At 42.9% G+C, this 16351-nt stretch overlaps 1 protein-coding gene across 2 annotated transcripts in view; it reads left to right on the forward strand.

Moving 5' to 3' along the window:
• LOC106571237 (doublecortin domain-containing protein 2) overlaps positions 1-13414 on the forward strand; it is a 29505-nt gene extending 16091 nt beyond the window's left edge. The window contains exons 7-11 of one of the 2 annotated variants that reach the window (XM_014144029.2): positions 3328-3460; positions 4702-4802; positions 5099-5218; positions 6117-6296; positions 13138-13401. In XM_014144029.2, the coding sequence (XP_013999504.2) occupies positions 3328-3460; positions 4702-4802; positions 5099-5218; positions 6117-6296; positions 13138-13194 (591 nt within the window). In that variant the 3' untranslated portion in view covers positions 13195-13401. Of the gene's footprint in view, positions 1-3327; positions 3461-4701; positions 4803-5098; positions 5219-6116; positions 6297-13137 lie in introns of both variants that reach the window. The other variant, XM_014144030.2, reaches the window with a different exon arrangement.
• Positions 13415-16351: the final 2937 nt, after the last annotated feature.

Raw genomic sequence — 16351 nt, forward strand, 5'->3', positions numbered from 1 at the left:
ACGCTTTTTAACACCCGCCCACCAGCTGCACCAATGTGTCGGAGGAAACACTGTTCAACTGACAACGGGGCCAGCCTGATGTCACCTTGCCCGCCACAAGGAGTAACTAGAGCACGATGAGCCAAACCCTCCCCTAATCCAGACGACACTTGGCCAATTGTGCTCAGCCCTTTTGGACTCCTGATCACGGCCAGTTGTGATACAGCCCGGGATTGAACCTGGGTCTGTAGTGACACCTCTAGCACTGTGATGCAGTGCCTTAGACCGCTGCGCCACTCGGGAGGCCCCAGACAGAAATATTCTGTTCGCTACAGTTTTTCTGCAAGACATGACTACTGAACTCTTCTACTTACAGCATCTTACCAGTGATCGTGATATGTGCTTGTTTAACCTACTTTGATTGAATGCACTGATTGTCAGTCGCTACCGTAGCTATAGCAGTTGGCTGGTATTTTCACTCGATGTTCATTTCTAGCCAATGTTCATTTCTCATTTCTGATGTCTCTTGTGTGATGTCCTCTTTGACTTGCTGTGTTGTATAGTATTGTATATACAGTGTAGCCTATATTTCTGCCCTGTTTCCATCCAATGTTAAATCCACAATGTCATGGGGATCTGGATGAATTCATAAACCCTTCAGAGTTCAAATAGGGATTTATGAAGGTCCAAAATGGCATGTTATTGCCACAGGGAGGCTTGTTGGAAACAAAGACCTGTAAATATTGAACAGAATCGCAACCCCTCAAACCTAAAGCAAGCAGGTGTAATGAACTGAGATGAATATTATTATCTTCGGAGGGTCAGTCATTGGCATTGAGAAATAGAGAACTGTTGAACTTTGCTCCTAGTGTAGCCCGAGCCTCTGTCAATATCTGCCTGCAGTCTGAATAACCAATGCCTGCTCTTGCTACTCACTGAGGGGCGTAGAGACAGACAGAATTCAAAGGAGTTGATCAGTGAACTTAGCCTAGCTCCCTGGGCTGCCTGCGTTTCTATAAGGGCTGCGTCCCAAATGGCACCCTATTCCCTATATAGTGCACTACATTTGACCAGAGCCTTATGGGCCCTAGCTGGTCAAAAGTAGTCCACTATGTAGGGAATAGGGTGCCATTTGGGACACATCCATGGAGTCTAGCTAATAAACATCCTCCGGTTCCCCAGACACCACATTAGCACACTAACAAACACCAATGCCTGCAGTGCAAGGCTTCAGAAAGACACACAAAGAAGATCAGTTCTCTTCACCCCTAGATCCCCCTGCGAGGAGTCAACTAAAAGCACCATGATGGAAGAAAATAAATAAAACATACACTTTCTGTTCTTCTTTTCCTCTTCCTGTTCCCCAAAGAACAGGGAATATTTCACCCACAGAGGCCTTGTGTTGATAACGCATGTGAAATGCAGATTGGTTACCCTCCCACCCAACAACATCCCCCTCCTCTCCCTTTACCCTTCCTCCCCCTCCTCTCATTACTTCCATTAATAACTGGCCGTGGGGCTGCCATAAAAAGACAGATATTCCCAGGAACATTTTCTTTTCCCTCTGAGTACATTTGCATTTTTCCTGTTTGATCAGGACTGCTAAATGAGACGAACGCTATTAGACATTAATGGCTGCTCCAAATCTATCAATAAATTATTAGTTTGTGCAGTGCACTGATTGGCTGTGCATGAGATGTATTGGAACCAGACTCATTCAATAGGCCAGTCACAGGGGAGCTGCTAAGCTAATCAGCACCACCACCTCAACAACAGAGCACTGGTAGAAACAAAGAGCCAGAAATGAAAAACACACGTTGGCTTGGCAGTCTGACTGATTTCATAACAACAGTGGGTGTAATTCATTAAATTCATCATGTTTATTTAACTCTGTGCATGGCATACAGTGTAGTTGAATATTAATGTTGTTTCTCCATGATCAGTTACTGTACCCAGTCAGTCATACAAGTCCTTCATGTGGAACAGGCTACTCTTTAGTATGTGTGCAAGATTCTCTTATTGCCACTGTCAGTGTCAAGTCAATGTATCCCATGAGCCATGAAAACCGGGTCACATTCTATGTAGATTAAATTCCCCAAGTAATCAAAACGGTAACCTTTGCAATTACACTGCAATAATTACACTGCGCCTGCTTGCTTAATCTGTCATTCTGCCCCTGAGCAAGGCAGTTAACCCACTGTTCCTCGGGCACCGATGACGTGGATGTCGATTAAGGCAGCCCTCCTCACCTCTCTGATTCAGAGGGGTTGGGTTAAATGCGGAAGACACATTTCATTTGAATGCATTCAGTTATACAACTGACTAGGTATCCCCCTTTCCCTTATGTAACTTCAATACATAGATATATGTTAAGGACACTTATTTCAAAGTGGGACCAAACCATAAATAAGTGGATTCAAACGACATACTATACAATGTTTTATCATGTATAAGGTAACAGGTTTGAATTCCAATGAGGTACATGTAGTGAGACAATCTGAGACAAGTTGTGCATCCCAAATGGCACCCTATTCCTTATGCAGTGCACTACTTTTGGCCAGGACCCAGAGGGACATAGGGCCCTGTCAAAGGTAGTGCACTATATAGGTAATAGGTTGCCATTTGGGAAGCACACAGGTTATTGTATTAGAACAACATTCTCATGCATAGAGCTGCATCAGAATCAGTAGATATATCTCTGTATAGGAATGTTCACTACAGAGCCCCCCAGCAGTGGCGGAAAAAGTACCCAACTGTCATACTTGAGTAAAAGTAAAGATACCTTTTAATAGAAAATGACTCAAGTAAATTTGAAAGACACCCAGTAAAATACTACTTGAGTAAAAGTCTAAAAGTATCTGGTTTTAAGTATACTTAAGTATAAAGTAAAAGTCAATGCTATAAATCCTTTCAAATTCCTTATATTAAGCAAACCAGACGGCACAATTTTCTGTTTTTTTATTTATTTAAGGATAGCCATGGGTACAGTCCAATACTCAGACATCATTCACAAACAAAGCATTTGTGTTTAGAGAGTCCGCCAGATCAGAGGCAGTAGGGATGACCAGGGATGTTCTCTTGATAAGTTTGTCAATTAAACCATTTTCCTGTCCTGTTAAGCATTCAAAATGCAACGAGTACTTTTGGGTGTCAGGTAAAATGTACGGAGTAAAAAGTACATTATTTTCTTTAGGAATATAGTGGAGTAAAAGTAAAAGTCAAAAATATAAATAGTAAAGTAAAGGACAGATACCCCCCCCCCAAAAAAAATACTTAAGTAGTACTTCAAAGTGTTTTTACGTATTTACTTTACACCACTACCCCCCAGTAGCATTGTTCCATGTGTAGATTGCAGATCACAGACAACAGGCAGACTCTCTGTTCAACCCCAAGTCTGAGAGAGAGAGAGCTGCCCGAGCAGCCATGAAGCAGCAGCCAGTCTCCACCACCTCAAACCCTCTCCTCCTCCTCTCATCAGGGGGTATGTAACACACACGCATGCTATCACTCACCAGACACATGTCTCTCTCCCTCTTAATGCACCTCCATCTCTTTTAGCGTACAAATGTGTGTATAGGTGTGGGGGGCCCGGTGTGAATACACTCGAGAGCCCCTCTGTTAAATCATAGCAAAGGTGTCCCGGGCGCCAGAGAGAAAGGCGGCGACTCTGCAAGGTGAATACTTTACCTCATCTCATCCTCAAATAGGATCATAAATTAATTCACTGCTAGAGTCTTGTCAACCTTGCCTGATACGGCTCTCTTCTGTTCTCCTTCTCTTCTCTTCTCTGTGTGTTCTATAGGGTGGAGGCAGGATGCCAATCAATCATTCTTTTCATCACAACTCCATCAGACAAGAGATTGTTGTGGATGGCTTTCTGCATTTTAATAATGGCTATACTGTTGTCTATTCGTTGTCTGCATTGTCGACTGAAAGACTATTCTTATTAGTGATGGGCAGAGAAACAAATTGCCCCCTATTCCCTATAGGGACTACGCCTACTATACGTGGGAAATAGGTTGCCATTTGGGACACAGCCATGTTCCATCTGATATTTTATTTATCACATAGTCTACACGTGTATTAACAGGAACATGAACATGACAATATGAACATGATTAAGTTATCATTGCACCTATCTAAGAATGGTGCTACTGTAGCTGGTGGCTGAACTACTGCATTCTGGTTAGCACAAAAGACATTGCCATAGACATGTATGGAATTCAAGAGCATTGCCTAACCATTTAGCTAGCTAAAAGTTTTTGGGATTGTACAGGCGTCTTAAAGAAAACAAAGACCCGCACACTACTCTTTTCCGTCATAACTTTAGTTTATTTAAGCTTACATATTGGTCTATGGCATTCGTCAGAGCTTCTGTGGGGTAGAGACAGGAAGGAGCGCTCAAGCCAACCGTTTAGGTTTGAGAACAGGGCCTGACAGTGTAAGGAAGTGGACAGGATGTTAACCCTGACTGACAGGCTCATTGATTAGGTCACAGTTAAAGGACAAATAAGAGAGAGCAACAGAGGATGGGACCACAGACAGACGGACTTGGCTGTGACCCAAATGGTACCCTACTCCCTATAAAGTCCCCACAGGGTTCTGGTCAAAAGAAGTGCACTAATTAGGGACTTGGGTGCCCTTTGGGCCCTAGGTGGCTGACTGACTGAGTGTCATTAGAAGGACTAATGGTGATTAATGGTCTGGTTGGTCTCTCCTCAGAGGACAGTGTGTTCAAAGCCAAATCAAGGAGGAGGGAGACTGTCGGGGTGGCAGAGATACAAGAGGATGGACAACTAACAGTGGACCTGCCAATCGACCAGGTAACATGGTGTGCATCCCAAACGGCACCCTATTACCTATTTATTGCACTACTTCTGACCAGGGCGCATAGAGATTAGGGTGCCATTTGGAACGTGTCCATGGATGGACCCCCAGAGATATGAACATTTAAACACAGTCAATATAGGAAAGAGAAATAAACAGCTGGGTGAAATTATAGGGGCTACTTTTAAATTCCAAGCAAATAGACTAGACTTTAGAGAGACATTTTCCTACTGTAAAGTGTGTGTTCTTCTGAACATGTGAGATAGTAACATCAGAGGTTGGACCCTGGCAGGTGGAGGCCAAGGTGGTGGAGGAGCAGTGTGATGTCATCATGGCGTTGTCTCCTCAGCCAGACAGTGGTGGAGGTGAAACATTCTGCTCTATAGTACCCAAGTCAGCCAGCTCCAAGAAGGTCAGTCTTACTGTGTGCACACACATGTACACAAACACACACACACACACACACACACCACACCACACCACACCACACAGCCTGGTCTCATAGTTTAGACGTAACATAGTAAATGTAAATTCAGGACACTCAAATTAGTATGATATGTTACGTTTGGTATGGTTACTTAAGGCAAAAAAGTGAAAGGAGGGTGGTTGGTCGGGGTTAGTGTAGGTAAACTTTTGTCTTGAAACCCAAAGGTTGCATGTTCGAATCTCATCATGAACAGCTTTTGCATTTTAGCTAATTAGCAACTTTTCAACTATTACTACTTTTAAGCTACTTTGCTAGTAGTTAGCATATTAGCTAACCTTAAGCCTAACCTTAAAACCCTTTAAGCTAACCCTTCCCCTAGCCCTTTAACCTAATTCCTGAACTTAACCTTAACCCTAAATCCTAACGCTAACACCTAGCCTAGCTAACGTTAGCAAGCTAGCTAACGTTAGCCACAACAAATTAGAATTTGTAACATATCATACATTTTGCAAACTCGTAACATATGGTACTATTGGCAACTTCGTTACAAATTGTACATTTTGGAAGTTCGTAACATATCATACGAATTGTAATTTGTAACACATGATACTAAACGGAGTGTCTCGGATTTACGTACAGAATAATATGAAGACCATACTTATTTCCCTCATTAAAACGCAATTCAATTTATAACATTTTTGACATGCCTTTTTCTGGATTTTTGTTGTTGTTATTCTGTCTCTCACTGTTCAAATAAACCTACCATTAAAATTATAGACTGATCATTTCTTTGTCAGTGGGCAAACGTACAAAATCAGCAGGGGATCAAATACTTTTTTCCCTGACTGTATCTTGACCGGTGATGTACTCTCTTGTACTGTAGGCCTCGACCAGACCGACCAGACCGACCAGTGACTTTCCTGAGCAGCCAGCACCCCAGGCTGGGCCCCCAGAAACGGGTCGAATCACCCGAACCCTCACCCACACCCCTGTAGGGACCAGCCCCACCACACCTACCAGAGACACAGAGCCCCTACAGAAACATGGCAAGACTGAGCCACAGGTACATGAATACTTCATTGAGTAATGGCAAGGTGAGCGATAGGGACTCAAAACACAGTGGTGTCCGTGACTCAAATGGCACAACAATATTCCCTATATAGTGCACCAGGGGCACAACATACACTGGGGGCGGGGGGACGGGGACATTCAGAAATTGCATTTTTGTCCACCCCAGTTTTACATTGGCTTGCGAAAGTATTCACCCCCTTGGCATTTTTCCTATTTTGTTGCCTTACAACCTAGAATTAAAATAGATTTTTGGGGGGTTTGTATCATTTCATTTACACAACATGCCTACCACTTTGAAGATGCAAAATATTTTTTCTTTTGAAGCAAACAAGAAATAATACAAAAAAACTGAAAACTTGAGCGTGCATAACTATTCACCCCCCCAAAGTCAATACTTTGTAGAGCCACCTTTTGCAGCAATTACAGCTACAAGTCTCTTGGGGTATGTCTCTATAAGCTTGGCACATCTAGCCACTGGGATTTTTGCCCTTTCTTCAAGGCAAAACTGTTCCAGCTCCTTCAAGGTGGATGGGTTCCGCTGGTGTACAGCAATCTTTAAGTCATACCACAGATTCTCAATTGGATTGAGGTCTGGGCTTTGAATATGCCATTCCAAGATATTTAAATGTTTCCCTTTAAACCACTCGAGTGTTGCTTTATCAGTATGCTTATGGTCATTGTCCTGCTGGAAGGTGAACCCCGTCCCAGTCTCAAGTCTCTGGAAGACTGAAACAGGTTTCCTTCAATAATTTCCCTGTTTTTAGCGCCATCCATCATTCCTTCAATTCTGACCAGTTTCCCAGTCCCTGCCGATGAGAAACATCCCCACAGCATGATGCAGCCACCACCATGCTTCCCTGTGGGGATGGTGTTCTCAGGGTGATGAGAGGTGCTGGGTTTGCGCCAGACATAGCGTTTTCCTTTATGGCCAAAAAGCTAAATTTTAGTCTCATCTGACCAGAGTACCTTCTTCAATATGTTTGGAGCGTCTCCCACATGCCTTTTGGTGAACACTTTAATAAGCAATGGCTTTTTTTCTGGCCACTCTTCTGTAAAGCCCAGCTCTATGGAGTGTACGGCTTAAAGTGGTCCTATGGACAGATACTCCAATCTCTGCTGTGGAGCTATGCAGCTCCTTCAGGGTTATCTTTGGTCTCTTTGTTGCCTCTCTGATTTATGCCCTCCTTGCCTGGTCCGTGAGTTTTGGTTGGCGGCTCTCTCTTGGCAGGTTTGTTGTGATGCCATATTCTTTCAATTTTTTTAAATAATGGATTTATTGGTGCTTTATAACCCAACCCTGATCTGTACTTCTCCACAACGTTGTCCCTGACCTGTTTGGAGAGCTCCTTGGTCTTCATGGTGCCGCTTGCATGGTGGTGCCCCTTGCTTAGTGGTGTTGCAGACTCTGGGGCCTTTCAGAACAGGCGTATATATACTGAGATCATGTGACAGATCATGTGACACTTAGATTGCACACAGTTGGACTTTATTTAATACATTATGTGACTTCTGAAGGTAATTGGTTGCACCAGATCTTATTTAGGGGCTTCATAGCAAAGGGTGTTTATACACATGCACGCACCACTTTTCTGTTTTCAATTTCTGTATTTTTCTTTTAAACAAGTCATTTTTTTTTCATTTCACTTCACGTATTTGGACTATTTTGTGTATGTCCATTACATGAAATCCAAATAAAAATTAAATTACAGGTTGTAATGCAACAAAATAGGAAAAATGCAAAGGGGATGAATATTTTTGCAAGGCACTGTATCATTGGAATGTGATACGAGGCAATGGTGTGGATATATACAAAATAAAAATGATAATATATGCCCCCCCCCACTTCTAAAACCAAAGTTGCGCCCCTGTTGGGCACTACAAAGGGAATAGGATGCCATTTGGGATGGGTACATTGAACAGTGTTTAAATCATTTGTTCAGAGCAAGAAACACATCTGTGTCAGAGAAAAACCTTTAATTCAGTAACAATTTCTTTGTGAAATACATTTTCAGGCGAAGTGCATTTTAAGCTAAGAGGAAGTATCTTCAGCATTGTCAATAGTGATGGAAATGGCGTACTGTTATATATCCCGCTCAAACAGACATTCAACTGTAAGCTGTTTACCTACTCTACCCTCACACAGCATTACAATCCATGAAGAGAATTTACAACAGGGAGAGCAAGGTTAACAGAAAGCCCCATTTTCTCCTCATCACAATCATTTATTTAGATTTAATGGTATCGGCTGCTTTATCCATCAGTCAACAGTGCATTTCTTCTTAAGTAATAACGTGAGATATGCCAATACAGAGAGGGGATGCCGGATCAATTGTTGCTCTCTTCAGAAATTAGCAATACAAAATCAAATAGCCATCGATCCGTTCCTCATTGATTTCCTTTAGTCTTTTCCACCGCAATTATCTCTCGTCCATCTCGCTGTGTTTTCTGGTTCCTATTCCGTCGGCTCAGTTTAGCCGCTCTCCAGGCTCTCTCTGAAGCTCAAGGTTAACTTTAATCAACCTCAGGCACTGTCACCGACTGGCTGCAAGCTACAGCCCTGGAGCCTTCTGCTGTGTGTGTGTGTGTGTGTGTGTGTGTGTGTGTGTGTGTGTGTGTGTGTGTGTCCATCCAGCCTGCAGGCTCAGGCTCTATTCCTCAGGGTCCCTCCAACTGGATCAGAGAATTAACTCTAGTGTTCATGAAGCACTTACTCACTGAAGTCTACTACAGCACTCATTACTCACCCCCAGCTCAGGGGGTCTCTACCACAGGCCCGTACTTCATGGGCTCCCTCGCACATCATTCTCCAGCTCAGAGGGCTTCTATTGAGGATGTGGGTTCTCTGTCCCCCATCTCCCGTTGGTCCTTTTTTTATTGTATTTTTTTTCACCTTTATTTAACTAGGAAAGTCAGTTAAATAACTTATTTACAATGACGACCAACCCCGGCCAAACCCGGACGACACTGGGCCCGTTGTGCGCCGCCCTATGGGACTCCCAATCACAGCCTGATGTGATATAGCCTGGATCAGGATGTCCTCAAGGAGGCTCAGAAAAGGCCGGACGTCCACGGCCACTCACCTTCCTCTAGCCATCATCATTGGTCGTTCCATGGTGAGGCACACCTTGGTTCCTGGAGCAAAGACTCTGTGCTACCCGGGGGCTAGGGTTCAGGAGGCTCTTAACACTTTATATCTTGCTCAAAGACTACTAACTTTGAAACCTGCTAAGCTTATAAGCTTACAAAAAAGTGTGTGCCCTCAGGCCTGGAGGGAAGCAATAGTCATACCCCCCCCCCCCTCCAGGAAAAGTAAAGCACCCTGTACTGGCTCAAAAAGCCGACCAATCAGTCTGTTACCAACCCTTAGTAAACTTTTGGAAAAAATTGACCAGATACAATGCTATTTTACAGTAAATAAATTAACAACAGACTTTCAGCACGCTTATAGGAAAGGGCATTCAACATGAACAGCACTTACACAAACTACTGATGATTGGCTGAGAGAAATGTATAATAAAAAGATTGTGGAAGCTGTTTTGTTAGACTTCAGTGCAGCTTTTGACATTATTGATCATAGTATGCTGCTGGAAAAACGTATATGTTATAGCTTTACACTTTACACTATACTGTGGTTTGAGAGTTACCTGTCTAACAGAACACAGAGGGTGATCTTTAATGGTAGCCTCTCCAACATAATCCGGCATTCCCCAGGGCAGCTGTCTAGGCCCCTTACTTTTTGCAATCTTTACTCATGACCTGACACTTAGCTCTGAGTTAAGCCTGTGAGTCTATGTATGTGTCACGAGAATTTTCAATTCCAATGATGATAACTAAACAATTATTTAAGCTTTGACCAAACCCCGAGGTTTGTAAGACCCTGGGTTTAATAATAATTAGGCAAAGACTCAGCTTCTGCAAAAGGTCCATGAGGTTTATTCAGAGAACGTTCTAAAGTCAACCAAAATTCGAACAGTCTTTATAACCCCCTCTACGCACGCACACACACACACACACACACACACACACACACACACACACACACACACACACACACACACACACACACACACACACACACACACACACACACACACACACACACACTTTATGCATACAGGTGTCAGCATCGCTGTGGTGTTAGCATTGCTCTATGTATGTCACTTGGTTTTGTGGCTCTGCTCTTGCTCTCTGATGTACAGTATATCACATTCATATGCAAGATGATGATGATGATGATGCCCTTCACACTCATTGGAATTTCCCTGTGTGTGTAAATCAAGTGTGATTTCTCTCTCTCTCTCTCTCCTCTCTGTGTTTACTGAGGGTTGGTTGTGGCATCAGTTGAACTACTAAGACATATCCTGTATTGTTTTTATCTGCATCTAAGAATGTTGAGTTACCAACAACCCCTGCTTGATCTGCATCTTCTTGAGAATCATTCCAAAGCATGAAATGTCACTGGGGAAAGATTTAATCAGTTACACCAAAACAACATTTTGTCACGTTGGTGTTTGACCCCTCCCATAAAAGGCAAAGGTTTAAAGGAAAAGCTGCTTTTTTGGGAAGTTGTCATTGGTTCTGAGAGAAGGGATAGGTCCCTGTTGTGTGTGTTGAAACAGCATCTCAAATGGCACCATACAGTGAGGGAAAAAAGTATTTGATCCTCTGCTGATTTTGTACGTTTGCCCAATGACAAAGAAAGGATCAGTCTATAATTTTAATGGTAGGTTTATTTGAACAGTGAGAGACAGAATAACAACAACAAAAACGCATGTCAAAAATGTTCTAAATTGAATTGCATTTTAATGAGGGAAATAAGTATTCGACCTCTCTCAATCAGAAAGATTTCTGGCTCCCAGGTGTCTTTTATACAGGTAACGAGGTGAGATTAGGAGCACACTCTTAAAGGGAGTGCTCCTAATCTCAGTTTGTTACCTGTATAAAAGACACCTGTCCACAGAAGCAATCAATCAATCAGATTCCAAACTCTCCACCATGGCCAAGACCAAAGAGCTCTCCAAGGATGTCAGGGACAAGATTGTAGACCTACACAAGGCTGGAATGGGCTACAAGACCATCGCCAAGCAGCTTGGTGAGAAGGTGACAACAGTTGGTGCGATTATTCGCAAATGGAAGAAACACAAATGAACTGTCAATCTCCCTCGGCCTGGGGCTCCATGCAAGATCTCACCTCATGGAGTTGCAATGATCATGAGAACGGTGAGGAATCAGCCCAGAACTACACGGGAGGATCTTGTCAATGATCTCAAGGCAGCTGGGACCATAGTCACCAAGAAAACAATTGGTAACACACTACGCCGTGAAGGACTGAAATACTGCAGCTCCCGCAAGGTCCCCCTGCTCAAGAAAGCACATATACATGCCCGTCTGAAGTTTGCCAGTGAACATCTGAATGATTCAGAGGACAACTGGGTGAAAGTGTTGTGGTCAGATGAGACCAAAATGGAGCTCTTTGGCATCAACTCAACTCGCCGTGTTTGGAGGAGGAGGAATGCTGCCTATGACCCCAATAACACCATCTCCACCGTCAAACATGGAGGTGGAAGCATTATGCTTTGGGGGTGTTTTTCTGCTAAGGGGACAGGACAACTTCACCGCATCAAAGGAACGATGGACGGGGCCATGTACCGTAAAATCTTGGGTGAGAACCTCCTTCCCTCAGCCAGGGCATTGAAAATGGGTCGTGGATGGGTATTCCAGCATGACAATGACCCAAAACACACGGCCAAGGCAACAAAGGAGTGGCTCAAGAAGAAGCACATTAAGGTCCTGGAGTGGCCTAGCCAGTCTCCAGACCTTAATCCCATAGAAAATCTGTGGAGGGAGCTGAAGGTTCGAGTTGCCAAACGTCAGCCTCGAAACCTTAATGAGTTGGAGAAAATCTGCAAAGAGGAGTGGGACAAAATCCCTCCTGAGATGTGTGCAAACCTGGTGGCCAACTACAAGAAACGTCTAACCTCTGTGATTGCCAACAAGGGTTTTGCCACCAAGTACTAAGTCATGTTTTGCAGAGGGGTCAAATACTTTTTTCCCTCATTAAAATGCAAATCAATTTATAAAAATGTTGACATGGGTTTTTCTGGATTTTTTGTTGTTATTCTGTCTCTCACTGTTCAAATAAACCTACCATTAAAATTATAGACTGATCATTTCTTTGTCAGTGGGCAAACGTACAAAATCAGCAGGGGATCAAATACTTTTTTCCCTCACTGTATTTCTATGTAGTGCACTACTTTTGACCAGAGCCCCATGGACCCTGGTCAAAGTATTGCACTATACAGGGGACAGGGTCCTGTTTGGGGCTGGACTGTGGAGTGTGCTAACCAGCTCCTGCTGTCGACCCTCCCTTCCTCTCCTTATAATCATCACATCCCACTGCTAGTTTGATGCAACTCACAAACCAGCTTTGAGTTACATAAATTATGACAGAAATATTAAATAAATGCACAACTTGTCAGGCTTGTCTACGAACCGGAGCTAGCTGATGTATTTTCCTCCTGGTGAAACGTCAAGAGAGCCACGAGACATGCTGAGATTAAGTTAATCTATAATTTATCACAGAGTGCATCTCAAACCGCCCCTCTGCACTCGAATGTAATCTGACATTATATACCTCAAATGCATGCACACACACACACGCATATACCCACACACACACACACACCACCCTCATCTTCAAACCACACTCCAGTATATCAACCCAGCCCCTCTATATTGCATGCAGGTGGAGTGTCACTTTTTAAACATGACGTTCTTAAGCCAACTGTCTCTTAACGCATCCCTTGTGTTTCTCTCTTTTTTTCGTCCTCTAGAACGTAAAGAAAGCCCCCAAGGTGGCGGCGAGAGCAGAAGACACAAGACGCCAGTAGTCTAGCTTTACCTCAGTATAATACCCAATAAACATGTCCATCCGTATCTCAGCAACCCACTTCATTAAGATACTACTGGACATATTACTGTTGTTGTGCTTGTTGTTGTTGTTGTTGTGCTTGTTGTTGTTGTTGTGGTTGTCTGAGTCAAGAGACATACATTAACCTGAGTGCCTGTGATTACAGCATACAGGTGATTACTTTGCCCAGAGGCACGCTTTCTCTCTCTCGCCGACTCTCTCTCGCCGACTCTCTCTCGCCGACTCTCTCTCGCCTCGCCGACTCTCTCTCGCCGACTCTCTCTCTGTGTGTGTATTGCATTTTCTCTGCAGTATTCAAATAAATGGTTTTGTTATTTCTCATAATGCCTACATCAACAGCCAGAGAAAGTGTGCATGTCTGTAAACGTGTATGTGTGTGTGTGTGTGCAAATGTGTGCGTGTATGTAAACCTGTTTGTGTGTCGAGACATAGCAAGGCCTTTCTTTATACAGTACCTTGTCCTGTGATGGGTGGCAGGTAGCCTAGCAGTTAGAACGTTGCACCAGTAACTGAAAGGTCACTAGTTTGAGTACCTGAGCCGTGAAGGTGACACATCTGCCGATGTGTCCTTGAGCAAGGCACTTAACCCTAATTTGCTCCAGGGGCTGACCCTGTAAAACAACACGTCACTGCACCTATCACATGCTGTTGGATATGACCATACAATAAAAAAAAAGTTGCATCAGCCGGCTGATTAAAACTGACATCATCTAATAAGCTGATGATATTTAACTGATGGGGGAAAAAACACTCTGCACATATCTATAGATATTAAAAACCATGAGGACTAATGATGCATAAAATAAAGGTGTTAATGTTTCTACCCCCAGGCTGTATATGTAGCCAGCGATACAAATGAGAAATACAAACCTGTGTGTGTGTGTGTGTGTGTGTGTGTGTGTTTGTAGACCTAGTGTGAAAATGTCACCTGCTGAAGATGTGAGGTTTGGTCAGTAGTACTGTAGCTCTATTTTAACACCAGACAAGCAAGTGTGTAAAGTTATTCATCTTGCTATTGTTTCACTGCCGGATCCATACCTATAAACTCTTGTACATTGTGTGTGTGCTGGTGTCTGTAAATATGTGTGTAAATGTGCATGCCTGTGTGCGTTTCTGAAGAGGGGACACAGAAATTAGTGGTAGAGAACTCTAGTTTAATTTCAGCTCATCACAAAATATAATTTTGGCTCTTATAGCATGTCTGTCTGACAAATGTTTAGTGCCATAAGCTAATGCCATATGACCTCATGAAAATTATATGACCTTCTAACAGAGCTAATCAGAGTAACAGCTTGTGTTCTGGTACATTGTATAGACCCAGTCTTTACTAGGGCTTCAGAGAGAGTGTGTGTGTGTGGTTTCTGTAGGATAATTCATGTATTCCCCAGGTTGTTTTCCTGGCTTCCAATATGTCTAGAATAGAACACTGTAATGTTCAGTGTTTAATTCCTCTGTTTTATCAGGGACCATGCAATCTAATGTGTGGCAAATTGCAGCCATTTCACGAGGATGACACGTAATCGAAAGTGTATTCATTTGAACACTTTGTCTGATAGAACTGACTAAGGGTTAATTGTTCAAGCGCACGGGCTGCATGTAGATGAACTCAAACTCCCACTTCCCAAATGGCACCCTATTCCCTACATAGTGCACTACTTTTGAGTTCTATGGGCCCTGGTCAAAAGTAGTGCACTATATAGAGAATAGGGTGCCATTTGGGATGCAACCCCTAGTCTAGTTAGTATCAACCAGGAAAGGATGCTACTTTATATTAAACAACTTCAAACCAGATACTGTATGTAGTGGAGTACAATTCAAGCTATTGTATCTGGTTACAGCACTACATCACACAGGTCCATACCATAGAAATAGAATGAGTTCTGTTAGTTCTCATTTTAGTTATGTGATCCACACAGAACTAGGTAAATTTGTTTTTAGTTTAAACCAGTGGCTGGAACTGGTTCAGGGAGCAGAACCGAGAACCGGAAAATAAAATTTTTCGAGGAACAAAAATGGAACCGGGAACAAAAGTGATCCATACTGTTCCGGAATAGAACCGTTATTTTTAAAAGCATGGGAACCGGTTAATAACATTATTTTACATTCCAGACATTTTTTCTAGCTCCACAAAAAAACGCAACAAAGCGCCTATGCAAAGCCCTCACTCTGTCACTCATAAACGTATTCCAGTGTCTGCCTGCAAGCTACTTTGCCAGTGTGTGTGACTGTGTAGGCTACCTGCCCTCCCCCATCCAAAGCATAGGCTACTGTACTGACGTTAGAAGTGTGATTCAGAAGATGGGGATAGATTTTTAATTAGCTAGAAAGGAATGGATTAACTTTTTCAATGCTAGTTAAGGATACTATAGGCTAGTTATCACGTTTTCACGTTGGATTTATTAACTACAAAAAGGTACAGTAAGACGTGCTTTAAATTCTAGTTCCGCTCTGCACACACAAGCCTGTTAGCTAGCTAGTTCAAAAGGACATTCAAAGTTCCTCCATAGAAGCTGCTCCTCCTAGGTACAATTCTGTGGACCTAATTCAGATAACGTATGTCATAACAAGATGCCCAGCGGTTCAAGCCTCCTCCACAAACCTCTCTCACTCTCTCCCCACCCGCAAAATGTCTGTCGCATCTTGCGACATAGGCTACACTTGTCTATCCATCACGCATGTAAACAACTAGCTTGCCTGCATTATCCGCACTGATTGGTGAAGTAATTTAATGAGCTACATTTTAACAACTGGATTTCACAGGTTAAAAAAGGAACAGAAAGGAACAATTATAAAACAGTACTTTTTGGGGGTTCGAACCGGTTCAGAACTTTATTTTGCTGGTCAGAACAGCTGAACGAAACGGAAAAAAATAGTTGTTCTGTTCAGAATGAAACGCTCCACATTTTTGGAACCACTTACAAAATGAATTACATTTGGATTCCCTGGTGCCACTAGGGCAGTTTAAAACCCTGATGATAAATGAGTTTACCGAGGTGTGCAATTGTTTTGATTGACTTTAATTATGATGCCTGGGATGTTTGTGAAGTTCTAATGTAATGTAGTTATTGTATCTTTTATTTTATTTGATGTCCTCAGGGCACCATTGAAATTGAGAC

The sequence above is a fragment of the Salmo salar genome, chromosome ssa15 (genome assembly GCF_905237065.1).
Source record: "Salmo salar chromosome ssa15, Ssal_v3.1, whole genome shotgun sequence".
In the NCBI taxonomy this organism is placed as follows: Eukaryota; Metazoa; Chordata; class Actinopteri; order Salmoniformes; family Salmonidae; genus Salmo; species Salmo salar.